This window comes from Rhinoderma darwinii, chromosome 4 (genome assembly GCF_050947455.1).
Source record: "Rhinoderma darwinii isolate aRhiDar2 chromosome 4, aRhiDar2.hap1, whole genome shotgun sequence".
Lineage (NCBI taxonomy): Eukaryota > Metazoa > Chordata > Amphibia > Anura > Rhinodermatidae > Rhinoderma > Rhinoderma darwinii.
In genome coordinates, this window is record NC_134690.1 from 387,170,696 (window position 1) to 387,192,494 (window position 21,799).

The 21,799-nt window shown below is 43.1% G+C and overlaps 1 protein-coding gene across 2 annotated transcripts in view; it reads left to right on the top strand.

Annotated features, from left to right (window-relative positions):
- The first annotated feature begins 3,387 nt into the window (after positions 1-3,387).
- The window catches only part of SERTAD4 (SERTA domain containing 4), a 34,339-nt gene continuing 15,927 nt past the window's right edge, over positions 3,388-21,799 (top strand). Inside the window, exons 1-2 of one of the 2 annotated variants that reach the window (XM_075864586.1) lie at positions 3,388-3,715; positions 20,776-20,967. In XM_075864586.1, coding sequence (XP_075720701.1) covers positions 20,793-20,967 — 175 coding nt within the window. In that variant the 5' untranslated portion in view covers positions 3,388-3,715; positions 20,776-20,792. Of the gene's footprint in view, positions 3,716-19,471; positions 19,919-20,775; positions 20,968-21,799 lie in introns of those variants that run through there. The other variant, XM_075864587.1, reaches the window with a different exon arrangement.

A 21,799-nucleotide genomic window follows, 5' to 3' on the forward strand; every position in this document is an offset into this window, starting at 1 on the left:
AGGGGAACTAACACCAGGACAGGCTACCTGTAATATCCGACTTCATTAAAATGTCCTCTTAACATTATCTAATGGCCATGAAATGGAAAACTGTTGCATCAATCAAGTGGCAATAAAATTTGAGGCACTTCCACCAATGTTTTAGTTCATGGCAAAATGGGCAATTGCCCATGGACCCATTTCCTAGGGAACCCTAAAAACTTAACCCTTAGAAATAACCTGCAAATGGATCATGTAAACTTTTCAATTAACCTCCTTACTGCCTTAGACCACCATTTACTATTTACCTCTTCACTATTTAGCCAGTTTTATTTTGGCATTCAATGGCTGTAACGTCCGTGGTCGCTGACCACGAATTCCTTCCATCCAGTTGACGCCCTTCTCTCAAGAGATGTCTGCACATATGGCCATCCTGCTTCACAGTGACCACCAGGGTGCGCTCACGAGCTCAGTCCAGACTTAAGAAGCCAGAGCGCACGCATGGTGGAGATTGAGCTAATTGCTACCAGAGCACCCTGGGCTATAAGAAGGTCCCAGCCCCATCCTCCCACGCCTGAGCGTTGTTGTCGTATTCCAAGTCTGTCATGCAAATGGTCCCCTAGTGTTTCCTGCTCCCAGTGTTCCATGTTCCTGTATCCTGCAACCTGTATCCTGATCTAGTTCCGTTCTTAGCTGTAGCAGTGTTGTGCTGTATACCACGCCTATCCTGCTTCTCCACCCCTGACGTCTACCTGCTGCCTAGTTCCTGCCAAGCCTGCCTTGTTATTGTCCGAGCTGCCACAGGTACCCTATATGAACTATAGACTCTGACCTGCGCCCTGTTGGCCAGCTGCCATACCGCCAAGGCGGTACGGCCCAGTGGGTCCACGAACCCTACGTGACAGTGGCTTTGTGAGGTAAATATCTAGCAGTGCTATGTGGGCACTACCTGGTAGCATTTTTTGGATACCGTATGGAGACATTATTTAAGCATTGTATGGCGGTATTATTTGAACACTGAATGGCTGTATTGTGTGAGCATTATATGGAGGTATTATTTAGCATTGTATCACAGTATTCTGGTATAAGTTGCTTTGTTTATTGCCCAGGCCACCATTTTTATAAAACCAGACCATCCTGCACCCCATAAGGTTAGTAGTCTGTTTGACTAGGGGCACTCTGGTGGCGCTATTATTTATGGGGCACTGCTGTCACATAAATTAAGCACTATGCTGACACTATAAGGCTAGGGCTACACAGCCAACCTTGCGACCATTGCAAAAAGTTTGACCTAGTTGGAATTTTTGCGAGGTAGCTTTGCAAGGTAGCTCGCAATTTTGTTTCCCTTAGGGAAACATTGAGGCTGTGGTGAAATATTGATTGCGGGTGACCGATTGTAGGCATGTAGCCCTAGCCTAGATGGGGCACTCCACTGCCACTATTAATGGGGACAATCTGCTGCCACTATCCATTTGTGGCACTGAATGCTGCTGACACTATAAAGGTAGCACTCTCCTAGCACTATTATTAAGGGGCACCCTGCTGACACCATTACTGTGTGGCGGGGGAGGGGGGGGGGTTAGAAGGGTGTCTGCTTGTATGAACCAATCAGATCACTTTTAAAACTGATAGTGTGTCATTGAACATGACATTTTATTAATACACTCCAAACTGCAAAGCAACTGGATTCCAAAACATCTTCCGACTGTGATCAATCATTTACTTACTGGACATCTTTACTAAATAATTCAGTTCGATGCAGAAACGAGGAGTATTGATAGAATGCAGCAAATAAAGTCATGAAAAGATCATTCATAATTCAGAGGTTATTAGGAAGTTACGTCACGTTCTGTATAACATGATAATCCATCAATGCGACACCCTGATCCACCACAGCAAATACCAAAATTAGAGCCGGACTCCAGGACCCTCGTATTGAGGTTGATGTGGATTATTACGTCTGGTAGTGATCTCATTGGTGGTTTAGTTGTTTGTACAGATTCAATCCACGCTGTAATGGAAATCTTTACTCCATGCAATGACTTCCTGTTCAGTTTGTGGTGGGCAGGGCTTGTGCTTATACACAACAGCCAATCTGAACAAGTAGAGCTGCAGTGTAAATCATTTAGGAGAGATAGAAAATAAGCCTAACCCCTTGAGGACCAGAACAATTTTTAAAATATTTTCTCTTTCCATTGCAACGATCATAACATTTTTATTTTTTATGAGATGTAGCTGTATAAGGCTTTATTTTTTTTGGGACAAGTTGTACTTTATGTAGGTACCATTTTTTTTAAATTAACTTTGTATAGTTAGTGGGATTTAGTTCAATTTTAATCTTTTTGCTGTTCAGTTTGTTCTGCTGCTACCTATCAAGATGCTATCAGACCTGCCCGGCGTTCCCTTCCCTTATTATATCTAGTGGCTTTATATATAGGGAGGGACAACTGGCAACTCATAGGGTTAGGTTGGAGGTCAAGATGGCTCTTTTCGTGGCCGGGGCTTCATTTAGGTAGTGCGAAATTAGGGTACACTAGGGTGTAATAATAATAATCTTAATAATAATAATATTTTTTTGGATCTTTTTATGTAATTGTGAATTTTTGTGAAGATAACAATAAAAAAAAATAATAGTTGCCCTACCCTTAGACTGAACCCTCCCTCCTCTCTTCACCTGACTCTGCAGGCAGAATAGGTATTCAGTCGGTCGCCCGTATACCTTATATTGCCCTATCCTTTAGTCCTGTAAATGGCTATATGTGAATCAATGCTGTTTTCTTATACTTTCTGTATATTATACTATAAATCCCTGTGTTGTTTGTATTTGTTTTGTATGTGATATTTTATGTTTATGTGTGACGAGGAGATCCTCATGTTGAGAATTCTCCCCGTTCAGCTTTGTTTGTTTCTCTCTAAAAAATTCAATAAAAACTTTATTGGCAAAAAAAATAAAAATAATAGTTGTTCATCCACTTTGTTAGGCTTTGTTCACATCTGCGTCGGGACTCAGGGGAACCCATGAACAGAATCCAAACTGAAACAAACGGAAGCCATAGGTTTCCGTTTGCATCACCATTGATTTCAATGGTGACGGATCCGATGCAAATGGTTTCCGTTTGTCACCGTTGTGTAAGGGTTCTGCCGTTTTGACGGAATGAATAGCGCAGTCGACTACAGTATTCAGCCTGGAGTCTACGGACAGGAGTGAAATTTGTATTGAATAGTGTAAGACAAATTCAGCTCTGCTACATCCTAGTCCTAAATTTAGCAGGTAGCTTAGCAGTTTATTCAATTCTAACACGCAGCAGCATCCGGCATGATGAATAAGTGTTGGAAAGGATAGTGCCACCTCTTCCTATGTATCTTTCAGCAGGCAGCATGGGTCTGGGTAGCGCCTTGTGATGCCACCAGGTGCCAGCAGTCACACCTCCTTGGTCTGGAGGAGGGAATATAGGAAGCTTAGTGCATGGTTAAGACACGAGGTTGTCATATTTCCTTTCTAACCCTGGGGGCACACTGTGAGATCCAGAGGGAAATGTTAAACAGGATTTACTGGTTTCACACGCTCACTGCTAGACTATAAGCCATCATTGCATTACCATTCCGTCTGCTGCAAGTCACAGTGCACACGGCAGCCGCAGCAGCCAGGGGCTCCCAGATGCCAGCAAAGGACGGGGGATTTACGCTCTGGTTTCCAGTGATCCATCGCTCAGGACGCAGCCAGGACACAGCTCCGGTAAGGAACGGGCACAGGGTGGGTGGCAGAATGTGGTCATTGTGTTAGAAGCATCCGATGCATCCCTAAAAACTTTATTAGGGAGGATTGACACGCGGCAGCTTTTGTTGCAGAAATTAATGCGACCGAAAATCAGTTCCATTCATCTGTATGTAACTTGCAGAAATCCATGTGCGCCTGCTGCAGAAACAATCCCATATAGATGAATGGAACTGATTTTTAGTCGCAGAAATTTCTGCAACAAAATCTGCCGAGTGTGAATCCCCCCTTACAGTCCTTGGTTCTAATCTTACAATATAAATATTGTGCATTACGCAGGGATGAGGGTGCAATAACTCATGATGCCACGCTGGCATGGATCAAATATTTGTTGTATGGATTGGAACATTATTTAAATGCCCACTTTCACTGGTAATCCGTGTGCCATATTCCTCAAAGTGTGCCAACAAATCTCGCCTGTTCCGCTTTACTTGGCTAAAGAAAAAGCGCATTTTGGCATCACCCTACATGCGAATTATATAGCTAAATGACAAAATCAAAAAATGTTCAAGCCTAAAAAATGACATCATCTGTTCCCAAATACAGCCCACTAGGCAGGCGACAATTTTCTGGCGTACTTTTGCGGGAATTTTGTAGTGCGACATATGGGTACATCGACGATTTTACAGGAATAATTAGTCACTGAGTCTCTAAACACAGCCGGATCTGGTGACAAAGGGGGAAAGTAGCGTGCAGGGGGTTAACATGATAATAGTGGTAATTGCTGTTTGGAATTCTAATTGTCTGTTATGGAGGGGCGAGCATATGATTGTATCCAGGGATCATGTCTGTGCTTGTGCGATGATCAGGTCAGAACATAGCCCGGGGCTGGAGGAAGGAGCAGTCTGTTCCCAGCAGTCTGCAGAGCTGCCAGAAAGGTCACTTTAGGTTGGGCAGATGAATATTTTAGTGTTTATGACATACCTGAGGGTTAACTGCTAATGTCTATGTCTCCGAGGCACAGGGATGGAGGCGAGTGGTGGGGAGGCTGAAAGTCCTTCTCCATGTATCTCTTCTATATGACTCCTAAGATGTTCAGATGAATGCAATAGATTCATTTTTATGGGTGACGGGGGCTGCACAATTAAAACAGGGGGGGGGGGGGTCATTTTACTTTTTTAATTGCTACAGTGATTCTAACAACTCGTACGTGTCCTTCTATGTGATGCATTTGGTCTCATATAGAGTGTCCTCACCCGCATCATAGGCTTAACATTTTTTAAAATAAAAAATAATTGTTTTTGTATACCCGGGCTGTGTTTGTCTGTTATGGCCAGACAGTTTTTATAGCAATTTTTAATACGTTTTTATTTCTTAGGCATAAAAGATTTTTTATGTTTTTATTTTTCAATTATTTTTATTATTATTATTAATATTATGATAGATTGGGCTTTTTTTTGCCCCTTTTAGAATTTCTGGGTGGGATTAGTAATTAACAGTTACACCTATTATTCATACAAAGTGACTCTAAAATAGGGTTTAATGTGTCATATATAATATAGGTAGCTTACGGTGTTCTGGTCAGGGCTTGGTGTATGGGTACAATTAATGGGGCTTTTTGTACGTAATTAGAATTGCCGTTTTTTGCTTTTATCATATGTTTTTCCTCCCCATAAGGTCAGAAAAGTACAATTCTACATTATAGTTTTCCTATGTATCTAGAGCTGACATCCATTTTTTTGAAAACTGCTGTCAAAGGGCAAATTATGGTTGATCTCTTCCTCTAAAGAAGTCATTGGCTGAAGAAATGTGGGCTGCAGAAAATAAAAATATGTTACAATAGTTTGTTTTTCTATTTTTGAGGTGATCCCACAAGTGGCTGTGATTTCACAGGGCATTGAGCATCAGTATCAGCTTACTTTACCACGTCTGAACAGTAGTAATTAATGGTTGAATGTCTATCTGGTGAGAAGATTAAATATACAACAAAGACTATGTCATTGTAATCCTTTGTGACATCATCATCTAACAAAAAACTCTACCGTGTTACTGTATGTAGACTGTGTGACATCACTGTACTCCTCTGTCACATCATCATCCAATCACACCCATTAACCTGCTGCATAGACTCTATGACATCACTGTGCCCCTCTGTGACATCATCAGCTATTCACAAACTTTACCTTGCTACATAGACATGCGACATCAGTGTACTCCTCTGTGACATCATCATTAAATCACAGACTAACCTGCTACATAAACTGTGTGACATCACTTGACTCTTTCTGCGACATCTTCATGTAATGACTGGAGGCCAAACTATGATGGACACCGATAAGAGCACAGCCATATATAAACACAGACAGCTTAATTTATTACGTTTTATAACACCCACTGATGGCATCACTAAAGTATAGTTTTATTTTTAGCAATATTTCAGTTTAAATCTACATAAAAATGTAGTCATTTTGATGTATTTTATTATGTTTTTTTTAATCATTTATATACTGAGCTGCTATTAAAATTCTGCTGGTTGCCCTTGGAAACAGACAGCCATTTATCTCCACCCACTGTCATCAGACATGTGACCTTACACTAGAGCCCTAACTGTATAACTCTGATCTGAGCTCCCACAATGGTCCTATACCAAGACTTGGAGTGGGTTCCCTGTGCCTTCTTCTTCTCTATATTGGATTGCTTAACCTACATTCACCTGCACACACAATTTCTCTCTTCATTCATCATCCAGATTTAGTTACACCCATAGACATATGTATGTACACAAGGCGCCTCCCCACCCCAATCCTACTGATAAACTATAAGGAATTTTGAGGCAGATTTTGACCTGCCTGCACGCTGTTTGCCGCGTTTTCCACGGTGTAAACAGCGGCAAAATACTCTGTGTGAACATACCCTAATTGTCTGGAGTGGGATAGTAGCTAGGTGTCTGTTCCAGATTTAAATAGGATACTCTTTACCATGATTTGGTGAATCAACAACAGAAGGGATTGCTGCTCCCTCCAGAGGTAGAACAGAGCACTACATTCAAAAGGTAGGGATCACTGCTGTCCCACAGGCAGAATAGTGGTACAGCAAGTTCATTACAATTTCCTTTAAACCGTGCAGTGTAACACCCAAAACTCCAAAGATTTTCTTCCCTGCTTTACTATACATGGTAGGCACAAGAGACAATAAAATCATCTTCATTCTTCCTTTGAAGCAGGTTGCATAACTTATACACAGTCGAGTCACATTATTATGACCACCTCCTACTTTCGACGTCGGCAGCGTAGCCCATGAAGTAAGTGATGTGTGGTGGGCTGACTCTGTGGGTATATAAGAGGTGCGATAGGCTGTCTGAACATATCACTCGTTGTTTCCATGGGTAAAAGGGGCGATTTATCAGAGTTGCAAAAAGGGATAATTATTGGCGTTCGGGCCCAGGGTGACGATATTTCTCCACAGCGCAGTTTGTGAACTGTACGCGTGCTGCTGTGGTGACAGTGTATTGTGAAGGGACAAATGGCACCATTGGGAATAACTGACGTGGAAACTGCGGAGCACCACGTGCCATTGATGTGAGAGGTGAACGTCGGCTACGAAGGTGTGTGAGGGCCGAACAACATGCTACAATGGAGCAGCTCACAGTGAAAATCAACCAAGGGGCTACCAGACGTGTGTGTCTAAAACAACAGTTCAGCGAAACCTACTGCGTATGGGGCTCCGAAGTAGACGGGTGGTCACTGCTCCTATGCTAAGAAAGGTGCATCGGAAAAAAAGGCTTCAATTTGCGCAGCAGTATCGGAATAGGACCACCGATGATTGGTAAGGGTTGCCTTCTCCGATGAGTCACGTTTTCTGCTTCATAAAACGGATGGACGTTGACGTGTCAGGCGAGAAATATCAGAGAACAAACACCCGGTAACCATTGCTGGAAGAACACAAGCCGGTGGCAGCAGCGTTATGGTGTGGGGAATCTCTTCATGGCATTCTCTGGCCCACTCATCCATGTGGAAGGCTCTGAACCGATTCAGGTATGAATCCATCATTGCAGATCACGTCCCCCCATACATGCTGTTTGTCTTCCCTGGGGCAGATGGAATCTTTCAGCAAGACAATGCGACATGTCACACGGCTAGAAATGTCTGACAGCGGTTTGAAGAGCACGACCAAGACTTCCAAGTACTTCCCTGGCCCCCATTTCGCCAGACTTGAACCCAATTGAGCATCTGTAGGACCTCGATCGTCTTGTTCGTTCTATGGATCCTCCCTCACGCACCCTCCAGCAAATGTGGGATGCACTGCAGTCAGCATGGCGCCAGATACCAGAGACAACCGACCAGCACCTTATTGAGTGACTTCCCGCCTGTCTAGCTGCTGTCCATGCTGCACATGGCGGTTACACTGTGTATATATGTGCGATGTGGGAGCCTATAGAACTTGTAACTTCCACAATCTCTATCCAGGCCAATGTAAATGAGCTGAATGAAGCCAGGGGCCCGGGCACAGTTCATCGACTTTAGGTGATTGCAGGGTCCCTACTTATTGCCTGCGGCTTTTTCCTATGTCTTTAACTGTCACAGACTTGGAACCATATGTTATACAGATTTGCCGCTACAGGAAAGAACAAGCAGAAGGGATGCAAATGTTTTATATAGGATCCCTGAGGTGCCAGAATTGCAGCTGCATATATCCATGTACTTATATATACTGTGTATACAATGACTCCACGTTCCATCATTGTGTCCAGATGTTACCCTGATGTGGCTCTTTACACGGCAGTACAAGACTCACTGAATGTGTAATACAGATGTCCTGACCTATTGTGATGTCCATGCAACTAGATGCTTTTGCATGTGGCAGGGGCATAGTTGGTTGGAGGTGCGTGTGCCCTTGGTGATAGCAGGTAGCCAACACGCCACTCCTCCTTGGCCAGGGTATTTAGATACAGGACTCCTGGTGAAGAAAAGTCTTAGTTACACCACCGCATTTGTAGGTATCTCTCAGTAGGGACAGCCAAACTTTGGCCAACAAATTATATTGGTGAAGCCCTTTGGCAGCAGTTGCATGCACAATGTTTCCCATCTCAACTACCAAGATTGGGAACTCCACTAGAAGTCTTATCGTTCTATTAGGAACCAGTACCCTGCTTGCCAAATCCTTCTGAGAAGACGTCGTCATTGATAGGAATCATTATCATGGTCCCTTATGTGCAATGGAAAAGATACAGGGTTGTCAACAGTACGTAAATTTACAGACGATCCGCAAAAAACTGGTGTTTTTTTTTCTGCCGTCCGTAGTGTCCGGCAGAAAAAACCCCATCCAGGATTTATTCTCCATACCCCGAAACGTTGCACTGCGCATGCGCCAAAATGGACATGCGCAGTGGAAACAAGGGAAGAGTATGCTGCGGCCCGCTGCAAATGCATTTAGGAGCAGGAGGAGGGCGGACGGTGCCAAGTGAATGATGGCCGGAGTGAGGTCAGTGCCGGGAGTGGACCAATCCAGTCATCTGACCTGAGTCACCTGACCTCACGTCAGTGACGTAAGGTCAGATGACTGGATTGGTCCACTCCAGTGAGGGCCCCAATCTCACACAGACCGCTGCTGCGTCTTCCACTTGGCTCGGTCCGCCCTACTTCTGCCCCTAAATGTGAGTGACATCAGGCAGAGCGGAGAGCGGTGGCGGGGGGTGGAGTGAGCAGCGAGTGAGTGAGTGAGTCAGGCTCACCAATCACAGCCCTGCTTGCAGCTTTCCGGCGCTAAGTTAGCGTGGGAAAGCTACAAGCAGGGCTGTGATTGGTGAGTCACTCCTTGCACAGTGCACAGGGAATGATTTTGTAATGTGTCCGTAAAAAGTTTGGTCTGTCCTTGATTTTTAGCTCAGTTGTCCAGAAATTACTGAAGTGGAGGTTGGCAAACCTAAAAAGACAGTAGCGTTTTTCTTCTAAGGTAGCAATGGCCCTTGACTGTAGGGCCATGTCCGCCCTGAATAGTATAGTTGTAGTATATGCTGTATACTCCAATGCACTCAAACCTCATTAATAGCACTGGTTCTTGAATTTCTAGACATTTGTATGCAGTGGGTCCAACTCCTGTAATAGTAATATAACTGCTTCACCTCCCGTCATGGAGGGTCTGAGTGTTTCAAGACTCTGTAGTGGTGAAAGGGTTTATTTTCCGGACATACAGTGCTGCTTGGCTCTCATCCCACCCTATGTGTGTGCATTTCTCACACACATACAGTACACAGGCTAAACCCCCACTAATCCCTCTGAGAAGACCGTCTGGCAATAAGGAGACCCATTCTTCTGAGGGCTCCTGCAAAGCTGGCCTCAAATTCTCGATGCTGCTGCCAATACATCTGACTCACTCCCATGGAATCCTACCTTAGGTTTTTAATTCCCCTAGAAGGAAAACTTGCATAAGAAACATAAAATACAAATAAAGCATCCATCCGCATACAGAAAGACTGCCCATTTTAAATGTAGGTTAAATTCCGCTAGTATTTTATCCTTATCTGTATATAACATTTATTGCAATTACTTCTTTAGAGGGGTTGTATAAGATCAGAAAAACATGGCTGCTTTAGTTAAGAAATTGCGCCACTCTTGCCCATGGGCTGTGTGTGGTATTGCAGTGTGACTAAATGGATTTCTTATGTGTGTTACTCTTTATAGCCTATAGGTGACACTGTTTTCTCAGCTGTTAGGTTTTGATGAAATTATATATTGATAAGGAAGGCCAATATATTTACTAATACTGCAGAAAGTTTAAATTTATAAAAGAAAAAAAAAATTAAAGGGGAAATCAGTCAAAATTATCAGAATGAAATGTTATAGATATATGCGAGAAGGTCATATGGGTGAAGTCCGTGATCTCAGATCACCACTGATTTCAAGAATGAATGGACTCTATAGAGAGCCTTAAGGAATTTTCTCTCATGACAGGCCGTTTTAGGGTATGTGCACACACACTAATTACGTCCGTAATTGACGGACGTATTTCGGCTGCAAGTCCCGGACCGAACACAGTGCAAGGAGCCGGGCTCCTAGCATCATACCTATGTACGACGCTAGGAGTCCCTGCCTTGCTGCAGGACAACTGTCCCGTAGTGTAAGCATGTTTACAGTACGGGACAGTTGTCCTGCAGCGAGGCAGGGACTTCTAGCATCGTACATAAGTATGATGCTAGGAGCCCGGCTCCCTGCACTGTGTTGGGTCCGGGACTTGCGGCCGAAATACGTCCGTCAATTACGGACGTAATTAGTGTGTGTGCACATACCCTTAGTCTGAAGCGGGCCTGGTAATCAGCTGATTGTTTTGAGTCCAGCTTCAGAAAACCCCTGCGATCAGATTTTATTGCTGGGGGAAGCTGCGGCCACCCATACACTTCCCCTGCCAGGGTAGCTACAGAGGAAATTAAGTATCACACGCAGCCAAGTAAATGACAGGCCGAATCTGCCATAGCACAAACAACTCTTTGTTAGCAGCTCTCTGCTCTGGCTCATAAAAGGGGGTCCAAGCAGGAAACCCCCCTCTATGACGTCCATATGTCTTAAACCTTACATCTCTTGACACGTCTGTATTAGTAAATAATTGTATTCTCCATGAAATAACAATTCTGGAGCATCTTTTCTATTGAACTCTTTGTTGTGTCATTCCTCTGTTATTCCTCCTAAAAATGTATGAATAAATTGACAACTGGGTGTTACCAGTTGAGGGGGGTGTCTCTACACAGACTGACACTGTCCAATCAGTGCTGACAGAGTGAGACAGTTTGGGGACACACCCCTTTGACAAGGGGTATAGTAACACCCTGTCTTCAATTTATTTATCCATTTCTAGGAGGAATAACAGAGGAATGGCGCAATGTAGAGTTGTAAGAAAAGATGTTCCCTGCTTGTTATTTCATGGGGAATACAAGTATTTATTCAAACAGACAAGTCCTGAGAGGTGACAGGTCCTCTTTATTAGGGAATATGGTTAGGGGTTGTCACTGAAAAATTTGGTTCAATAAAATATGGAGTTTATAAAACAGCAAACTATAACCGGACACAGAAAGTTAACTCTTCGTTGACTCATATTATTCTCTTATTTGAAGTCAGTGTAAAGTTGCAGTGCGGTTGTACAGCTGCCAGGTAACATTGGCAGGGTCCATTGACTACTATGGGGTTTGGCTGATGCAAACTGGTCATCTGTAACTTTTTTTCAGCTGTTGGATTGCAAATGTTATTAAATCTGCCATCAGTTGCAACACATTCCATGCTGTGTAATAGTCATGAATAAACGGATGCCAGGGCTGATGTACACAAACCCAACTGGGGTAACCGTAAAAAAGATTTACTTGTAAAATGTGGGATAACCAAGTTTCTGGAGATGTTACCAACTTTTCTTTGCCCCCCTACAGATGTGTCCACCCTTACCCTTACTTGAATTTGGTTAAGGACTTCAATTTCTCATGAAACAAAATCAATACAATATCGTGACATACTCGCAAAACCCTTGTCAGGCTGCAATCCACATCACAACCACTGGGTGGCCACAGAGACACACATAGCATAGACATCTCATGACAGAGTATCGCTCATTTTATCATCTCCTGCACACATCACATCTCAGGGTATGTCGAGAAATGAAGAAAGGTAAAGAAGGACACATCTGTACTTGTAAACCTATTAAATGTATGTTAGCAAGTAGAAGGGGACAGATGGAATGGAATATAACTGCAGGATCAGACTACACAAGGCTTGTTTGTAGTCTGTAGCCATGGAGACCCAGATTTCTGCATAGTAGCTGTAGACACAAAACAATAAGTGGGGGGTTGGGCAGAAAAAAGAACTGCCTATTACATGTGTGCATGCTATTTTCCAGCTCGTGAATCAGGGATCCAAATAGTCATTATTGCATCTACTAGTTTTCCTTTGATAGGGCATCCCTACTCTAAAGGGACCTTCTCCGGAGATATCTCCACCGAGCTCTGGCTGGGGATTCCGCTGCTGGATGGAGTCTCTACAGGGAAGGGGGTGGCACTATATAGGGGCACTATCTACATGGGCACTGGCACTTTATATGTGGGCACTGACACTAGGGGCAGCTTTGGGGGAATTATACTGTATAAGGGCAGCTAGGGGGCATTATACTGTATGGGGGAAGCTATGGGGGCATTATGCTGTATGGGGGCAGCTATGGGGAATTATACTGTATGGGACAGCTATCTGGGCATTATACTGTATAGGGGCATCTGTGTGGGCATTATACTGTATGGGGCATTATACTGCATGAGGCAGCTATGGGGACATTATGCTGTATGGGGGAATTTGTTTGGGCATTATACTGCATGGGGGAATCTGGGCATTATACTGTATGGGGGCATCTGTGTTGGCTTTATTCTGTATGGGTGCATCTATGGGGGCATTATACTGTACGGTGGCAGCTATTTGGCATGATACTGTGTGGCTGAACCGGGTGAGTATGGGCGGGGATTGGGTTGGATATAAGGTGTGGATTATAAGAAAAAAAAATTGCCACTACGCAATCCGCATCAGTTGTCCCTCTTTGTGATACTTTAGAGTTGAAATGTATGGTGACCGCCGCTGCATCGCTCACATGGGATGAAATCTCATCCCAGGAGGCCGTCCGGGAGGAAGAACACAGACTTCTGGGTAAGTATATATTTTTTTCTTCCTCCCGAGTTGCGTTTTTGTGTGCCGGAATCACTACGATTTCGCCGCATTAAAAGTTACAACTGCTATTGAATTCAATGGAGAAAACCCGCAACAAATAAGCAGCGCCTACGCAAATACAATTGACATACTGCAGAATAAAACTCTGCACCGCATGTCAATTTTCTGAGCGGTTCTTCCGCTCACTTTTTACGCAGCGTGTGGATGAGATATGTTTTATCTCATTCACTGTGCTGCTACTGTTTTATGCTATGGATTTTACGCAACGAATTCCATTGTGGAAAATCTGCGATATTTACGCAACGTGTGAACTGGCCCTAACCCCCCCCCAACCGAAACTCCAACACCCACCACAACACCCCCCCAACCCCCCTGCCGGTCCCTGGAAAAATTTTCTTGCATAAAACTGGTCCTTGGTGCAAAAAAGGTTGGGGACCGCGGCCATCGATGATTCCATATATGATAAATATCCTCTAAAAATTCAGTTCTGTGATGTCACAATTGCGCTGCTTCACTGGTTAATAAATGACCCCATTGTTTTCTAACAGTGATGGGGTGAACTGAATTACGCCTTATATTCGTGAAATTGATCACGGAGCGACGCTGAAGCATAGATTCCTCATTGAATAGCCAGCATTTACAGTCTGGCTTATTAAATAACAGTCATGTAATACTATCCCTCCCTGGATTAAGCTGCGTTCCTAGTAAAAGTCTTCAGGCTGCGGCTTCTGTAGCAGTGATTATACAATGAAGAAAGCCAGAGGACAATAGAGGAAACACATTATTAAAAAAATAACATATTCTGATCCTTCAGAGAAAAATGCTACATTAGAGCTGCAGAGGGCCACACCACAGGTAAGAACATTTTTAAAGAATCAGGCCTCGTTTTCGGTGTATGTGACCCCTTGTCTACTCCAAACCGAAAACACGCACACCTAGATTTTCATACACCCTCCTATAGCCCCGAGACCAGAATCTACCCTGGTTTGCTTTTTACAGGGGTTGCCCTTTCTATATGCACATAGAGGGGTCTCTTGCTCCAGACCACCCTTATAAATCAGAGCTAGAAAAAGTGGCACCCGCTCTGGTGGATCGACATGACCATGTATTACATGGTTGCCCATTCATTTAAAATATTACACAAGTGGCCAAACACTGTGCCCCTCAGCAATAAAAGATGTTCACTTGGGGTTGGCGAAACCGAATTGATGGCGATTTCTATAAGAAGGAGTTGCCCAGATGGTTCAAACCCTACGTTATAAGGAGCTATAAGATTCTCTAATAACCAAAACCTGGGGGGTGCACCTATAGCCCCTAAATGGCCTTTCGATCCTCTACTAGGTGAGATTCCAGTATGTAAATTAGTGTCTCTAGGCCCATCTGGACAATCAAGAATTCTTGACTCTTTTTTCGGTTTCACAAACGCATTCAAAACTGGACCACCGGATGGAATTGGCCTATTAGTCCTTCCGATTGGCCAGTTTGGTGTAGATCTGAAACCAGGAAAATAATTGTCTAGTTGTAACCTCGACCAGCCTATTGTGTTTGGAAGTTCATTAGTCTTCCGTCATAGTAGAGAACATTGGCATGTGGACAGATGTGATGACATATGGCAATTGCAGAATGTAGTTGCTACACATGGATCTATCTTGATATTAAATGGAATGCTTCAAGGGGTAGTCCAGAATTTGAAAAAAGGGTCTGCTTTTTATTTTTCTCCAGAAACGGCATCACTTTGGTCTGGTATTGCCACTTCAAGTGACAAAAAATGCAACCTTCTTTTTCTAGCTTGTCCGATGTGGGAGCTTCTTGTTATGACTCTATTAACTCCGATACAGCTTGATGTAAAACAAAACTAAGGAAGTTATAAATGTAATAATACAAATGTTATGAGCCAAATCCCTACGTATGCTGGTCATTCTACAAGACATGATATCAAACAAGCACTGGAGCTGTCTTAGGGGGGTGGGCAGAGATTGTACCTTCAGTGCGGGAATATGTTTGGAGAGATGTCAGCCACAAATGTACAATAAATGGGTATGGGTGGGATGTAAATGATGGTGGACAAAACTACTGTATCTCGCTATACACATGAATACTTCATTATTATAGTAGATATAAATGCTATACAGTGTGATGTCACCATACACGGCTTTGCTTAAGGGACCAGAAAATTGAAGCTACACCTCTGCTAATAGATCTTATAAAGCGTGGTGTCATTATATATAGCGGCATGTGAAACCATTGATGGTTCGGAGGTGGATCAACATATATCCTTTGCTTCAGGGACCAGGGGCTTCAAGCTACACATGTGATAATAGAGCCGATAAATCGCCATCATATGTAGCAGTATGTAAAACCATCGATGGTTGTGTGTTGGATCCAGATATAGCCTTTGCTTCGGGAACCAGGAGCTTCAACCTACAGCTCTGCTAATAGATCTTAGGCTGGGTTCACACACCCTATTTACGGACGTAATTCGGGCGTTTTAGCCCCGAATTACGTCCGAAAATGCAGCTCAATAGCGTCGGCAAACATCTGCCCATTCATTTGAATGGGTCTTACGATGTTCTGTGCCGACGGTCATTTTTTTTACACCCCGCTGTCAAAAGGCAGGGCGTAAAAAAAGACGCCCATGTCAAAGAAGTGCCTGTCACATCTTCAGACGTAAATGGAGCCGTTTTCCATTGACTCCATGGAAAAACAGCTCCATTTAGGTCCGTAATGGACGCAGCGAAAAGCGCCTCAACATGCCATTACGGCTGAAAGGACGGAGCTGTTTTCTCCTGAAAACAGCTCCGTAATTTCAGCCGTAACAGACGCTGCCGTGTGAACATACCCTTATAGTGTGATTTTATCATATTTAGAAACATGTGAGATCATTGATGGTTAGGTGGTGGATATAGATAGAGCCTGTACTTTAGGGACCAGGACCATTGAGGGATATTTCTACTAATAGAGTATTTAAAGCATCATCATATACAGCAGCAAGTGAGACTATTGATGTTCGATGGTGGATCTACATAGCTATAGCCTTTGCTTTAGGCACCAGGAGCTTAAAGTTATATCTTTGCTAATAGATCTTACAAAGCGTGGGGTCATTATATATACTGTAGCAACATGTGAGACCATTGATGGTGTGGTGGTGGATCCAGATATATCTTTTGCTTCAGGGACCAGGAGATTTAAGCTATACCTCTGCTAATAGATCTTATAAAGTGTGATGTCATCATATACAATATATAGCAACATGTGAGATCGTTGATGGTTAGTTGATGGAACCATACAGTGAAGGAAATAAGTATTTGATCCCTTGCTGATTTTGTAAGTTTGCCCACTGTCAAAGTCATGAACAGTCTAGAATTTTTAGGCTAGGTTAATTTTACCAGTGAGAGATAGATTATATTTTTAAAAAAAAAGAAAATCACAAAGTCAAAATTATATATATTTATTTGCATTGTGCACAGAGAAATAAGTATTTGATCCCCTACCAACCATTAAGAGTTCAGCCTCCTCCAGACCAGTTACACGCTCCAAATCAACTTGGTGCCTGCATTAAAGACAGCTGTCTTACATGGTCACCTGTATAAAAGACTCCTGTACACAGACTCAATTAATCAGTCTGACTCTAACCTCTACAACATGGGCAAGACCAAAGAGCTTTCTAAGGATGTCAGGGACAAGATCATAGACCTGCACAAGGCTGGAATGGGCTACAAAACCATAAGTAAGATGCTGTTGGTGCAATAGTAAGAAAATGGAAGACATACAAAATGACTGTCAATCGACATCGATCTGGGCCTCCATGCAAAATCTCACCTCGTGGGGTATCCCTGATCCTGAGGAAGGTGAGAGCTCAGCCGAAAACTACACTGGGGGAACTTGTTAATGATCTCAAGGCAGCTGGGACCACAGTCACCAAGAAAACCATTGGTAACACATTACGCCGTAATGGATTAAAATCCTGCAGTGCCCGCAAGGTCCCCCTGCTCAAGAAGGCACATGTACAGGCCCGTCTGAAGTTTGCAAATTAACATCTGCATGATTCTGAGAGTGATTGGGAGAAGGTGCTGTGGTCAGATGAGACTAAAATTGAGCTCTTTGGCATTAACTCTACTTGCCGTGTTTGGAAGAAGAGAAATGCTGCCTATGACCCAAAGAACACCGTCCCCACTGTCAAGCATGGAGGTGGAAACATTATGTTTTGGGGGTGTTTCTCTGCTAAGGGCACAGGACTACTTCACCGCATCAATGGGAGAATGGATGGAGCCATGTACCGTCAAATCCTGAGTGACAACCTCCTTCCCTCCACCAGGACATTAAAAATGGCTCGTGACTGGGTCTTCCAGCACGACAATGACCCGAAACATACAGCCAAGGCAACAAAGGAGTGGCTCAAAAAGAAGCACATTAAGGTCATGGAGTGGCCTAGCCAGTCTCCAGACCTTAATCCCATCGAAAACTTATGGAGCTTCCTGAAGATCCGAGTTGCCAAGCGACAGCCTCGAAATCTTAATGATTTACAGATGATCTGCAAAGAGGAGTGGGCCAAAATTCCATCTAACATGTGTGCAAACCTCATCATCAACTACAAAAAACGTCTGACTGCTGTGCTTGCCAACAAGGGTTTTGCCACCAAGTATTAAGCCTTGTTTGCCAAAGGGATCAAATACTTATTTCTCTGTGCACAGTGCAAAAAATATCTATAATTTTGACAATGTGATTTTCTTTTTTTTTTTTTATATATAATCTATCTCTCACTGGTAAAATTAACCTAGCCTAAAAATTCTAGACTGTTCATGTCTTTGACAGTGGGCAAACTTACAAAATCAGCAAGGGATCAAATACTTATTTCCTTCACTGTATATATAGCCTTTGCTTCTCCTTTGCTTCAGGACACATGGACTTCAAGCTAAACCACTGCTTATAGATTCTATATATCGTGATGTCATTAGATATAGCGACATGTGAAACCATTGATGGTTATGTGATAGATTCAAGTTAAACTACTGCTACTAAATCCTATGAAGTGTGATGTCATCATATATAGAGACATGAGAGACCATTAATGGTTTGGTGGTGGATTCAGATATATCTTTTGCTTCAGTGACCAGGAGCTTTAAGCTATACCTCTGCTATTAGATCTTATAAAGTGTGATGTCATCATTTAGTATATAGCAACATGTGAGATCATTGATAGTTAGGTGATGGATAAAGGAGCTTCAAGCTGCTAATAGATTCTATATTCGTGATGTCATCATATATAGTGTCATGTGAAACCATTGATGGTTATGTAGTGGATCCAGATATATAGCTTTTTCTTCAGGGACCAGAAGCTTCAAGCTAAACCACTGCCAGTAAATCTTATAAAGTGTGATGTCATCATATATAGAGACATGTGAGACCATTGATGGTTAGGTGGTGCATCCATATATAGTTTTTGCTTTAGGACCCAAGCTAATCCACTACTAATAGATCCTATATATAGCGTGATGTCATCATACATAGAGGCATTGATGGTTAGATGGTGGATCCAGATCTATCCATTGCCCAGGAGCTATCACTCCGCACCACGTCATCGAACAAAACAGTGTAAAAGTTACCGATGAGTTACAAATAGTACAAATCCTATGAATGATTGCCTTGACTCTCTAAGGCCCTATGCACACGACCGTGCTTTTGCGGCCGCAATTCCAGCGAAAATCCACGGGAGAATTGCGGCCCCATTCATTCCTATGGGGCCATGCACACAACCGTGGTTTCCACGGTCCGTGCATGGCCCGGTCCAGGCTCATTGAAAATAATGGACGCGGCCATGTGCATGGCCTGCGATGTGTGGGCGGCTCACGGCTAACAGTCCGCTGCCGGCCGGCCCTAAAATCACGACCGTGCACATGGCTACGGTCGTGTGCATGAGGCCTAAGACTTTGCAGTTTTCGGTTGCTAGAATTTGTTGTGGAAATGCATGGCAAGCCAGCGAGATGTAATGAGGCTTGGTGTAAAGGAAGGTGAGGATGAGAGGGGAAGAGGGAAACGAGGAGGGGTGAGCAGCACAATAGGCGAATGTAATGAGAGAGGGAGATACGGGGAGAAGGAGGCTGTGAGTCGGATGACTGCCTCCCAAATCCTGCTCCTGTTTAATATTCCGCCTGCTCTCTTCATATTGTGCTTGGCTCCTGTGGGATTGGAACTCACATCTTGAAACTGAAGCCAATTTTCTGTCTTAATCTCACAATGTTTTGACTGGAGGCAGATCCAGTTTTAGTCCGAGTGGAAACTACCAAAGCATCACTCACTGCTTTTCATAAGGAGACGGATGGAGAGAACGGATCACTGGCTGCTCGGATAAGATGACATACAACTGACCAAATGGAAAGGGAGAGGACGCTTAAGTAAATCCAGTTATATCTCCGCACTGGGAGGAGAAGGGATTCTGTGATTATTCTGGGCAGGAATTTATGAACAATTCCAACAATTGTTCTCGGTGACTGATCTGCAGGAAAATCTCATTTATTATTTTACTTGGATATTGCAAGAGGTTAGTGGGCAATGTGAGCGCAGATTATCCAAATGCATGATGTCGGCATGATACTACTGCTTTGTACAACTACTACTCTAACCATCTGCTTGTTCTAATATCACTATTATTGTTATCTATATGATGCCTTCATGTTCTGCAGCGCTGTACAAAGTGGTGAAAAAACTGCGCTGATGTAAGAAGAATTACAAGTAGAGCAGCTACAAACATGGTAGTGGTGAGGATGATGGGGATGGTAGTAACAACATATAGTGCAATATCTTACAGTCAAAATGTGTCTGTTCTATTAAGGACAGTTCTCCTAGAGTCAATGGACGAGGGCTATAGTCTGTGTATAGTATGAGAGAGCGTCCTGTCAAGAAGAGCTTACACTCTAAATCAGTGGTACCCAACCTGCTGCTGCAAAACTACAACCCCTATGAGTTGTAGTTTTGCAACAGCTGAAGAGCCACACGTTGCTGACCACTGATCTTCAGTATAAGAAGGTATTGTTGTGTATAAAAGCTGGTCATCCTCTTTGGTAGAGTCAATAGACAAGTACTACAGATGTAGCAAGGATAGGTTATCGCAATGCTGGGTGTTGTAGTTGTGCAACACCCGAAGAACCACAGGTTGGAGACAATTGATCCATACTGTTGTGTATAAAAGGTGGTCATCCTCTTTGGCAGTCTATGGACAAGTACTAGAGATGTAGCAAGGCTAGTCTATCACAATGCACAAGCAATGCAGCTATTAAGAGACACATTCAGCTCTGCTACATCTAGTGTTATTCACCTTGGGGCCATAAATCCCACTGGTAATGTTCTTTTTCTAGATGCCAGTTGGCTTGATATCTACATATTGTTTTATATTCACAGATTGCTGGTTATAAGAGATGACTGTGGTTCTGTCCATGAACAGATTCTCCAACCCCATAACCTCAGAAGGAACAGCAGAGATTGCAGACTATAGGACTGTCTGGGAGACTGAACACCAGGTCAAGGCAAGCGGCTCCTCCACGTCTCTCCATGCCCAGCACCAGGAGTACAGAATATGTGACTCTTCTCCAGGTAGGTGTCTGCTCCATTATAGAGCAATATGGCTGTGATTAGAATATAACACCTAGGATGCTGGGAGTGATAGTTCAAGTGTAGCCATAAACCAATAATGTGTCTGTATCTTTGTTAGTATAGTAATTTCAGCATACTACTTTCTGATCATTCATTTCACCAGTTAAAAACCAAAGTTTCTTTGATTATATAGAAAAAGATTCCATTACTGAGGAAAGTTCCATTCATTATAGTCCAGGCAGCGCTATACCGAGATGTCACTCATGAGCGACCTGTAATAAAGTCACGGAGTCCGAACTAATAGTTAGATATATACTGCGCAGGGTACCAGCACAGCCGAACCTATAGTGTGGGCAGAGGTAGCCGTAGCATCTGGGGGATGGTGCCTGAGGGGGCCCAAAGGTCCCTTTACCACATCAGAAGAAACCAGTATTACAAATGGCACATTATAAGTGGGTGACCTGTCACAGATTTTGCAAAGGAGCCCAGGAACTTCAATTACACCTCTGGGTCCAAGTACCACCAGACTGGCAATTACACATACACACTGTTATCTATCTATCTATCTATCTATCTATCTATCTATCTATCTATCTATCTATCTATCTATCTATCTATCTATCTATCTCATATCTATCTATCTATCTATCTATCTATCTATCTATCTATCTATCTATCTATCTATCTATCTATCTATCTCATATCTATCTATCTATCTATCTATCTATCTATCTATCTATCTATCTATCTATCTCATATCTATCTATCTATCTATCTCATATCTATCTATCTATCTATCTATCTATCTATCTATCTATCTCATATCTATCTA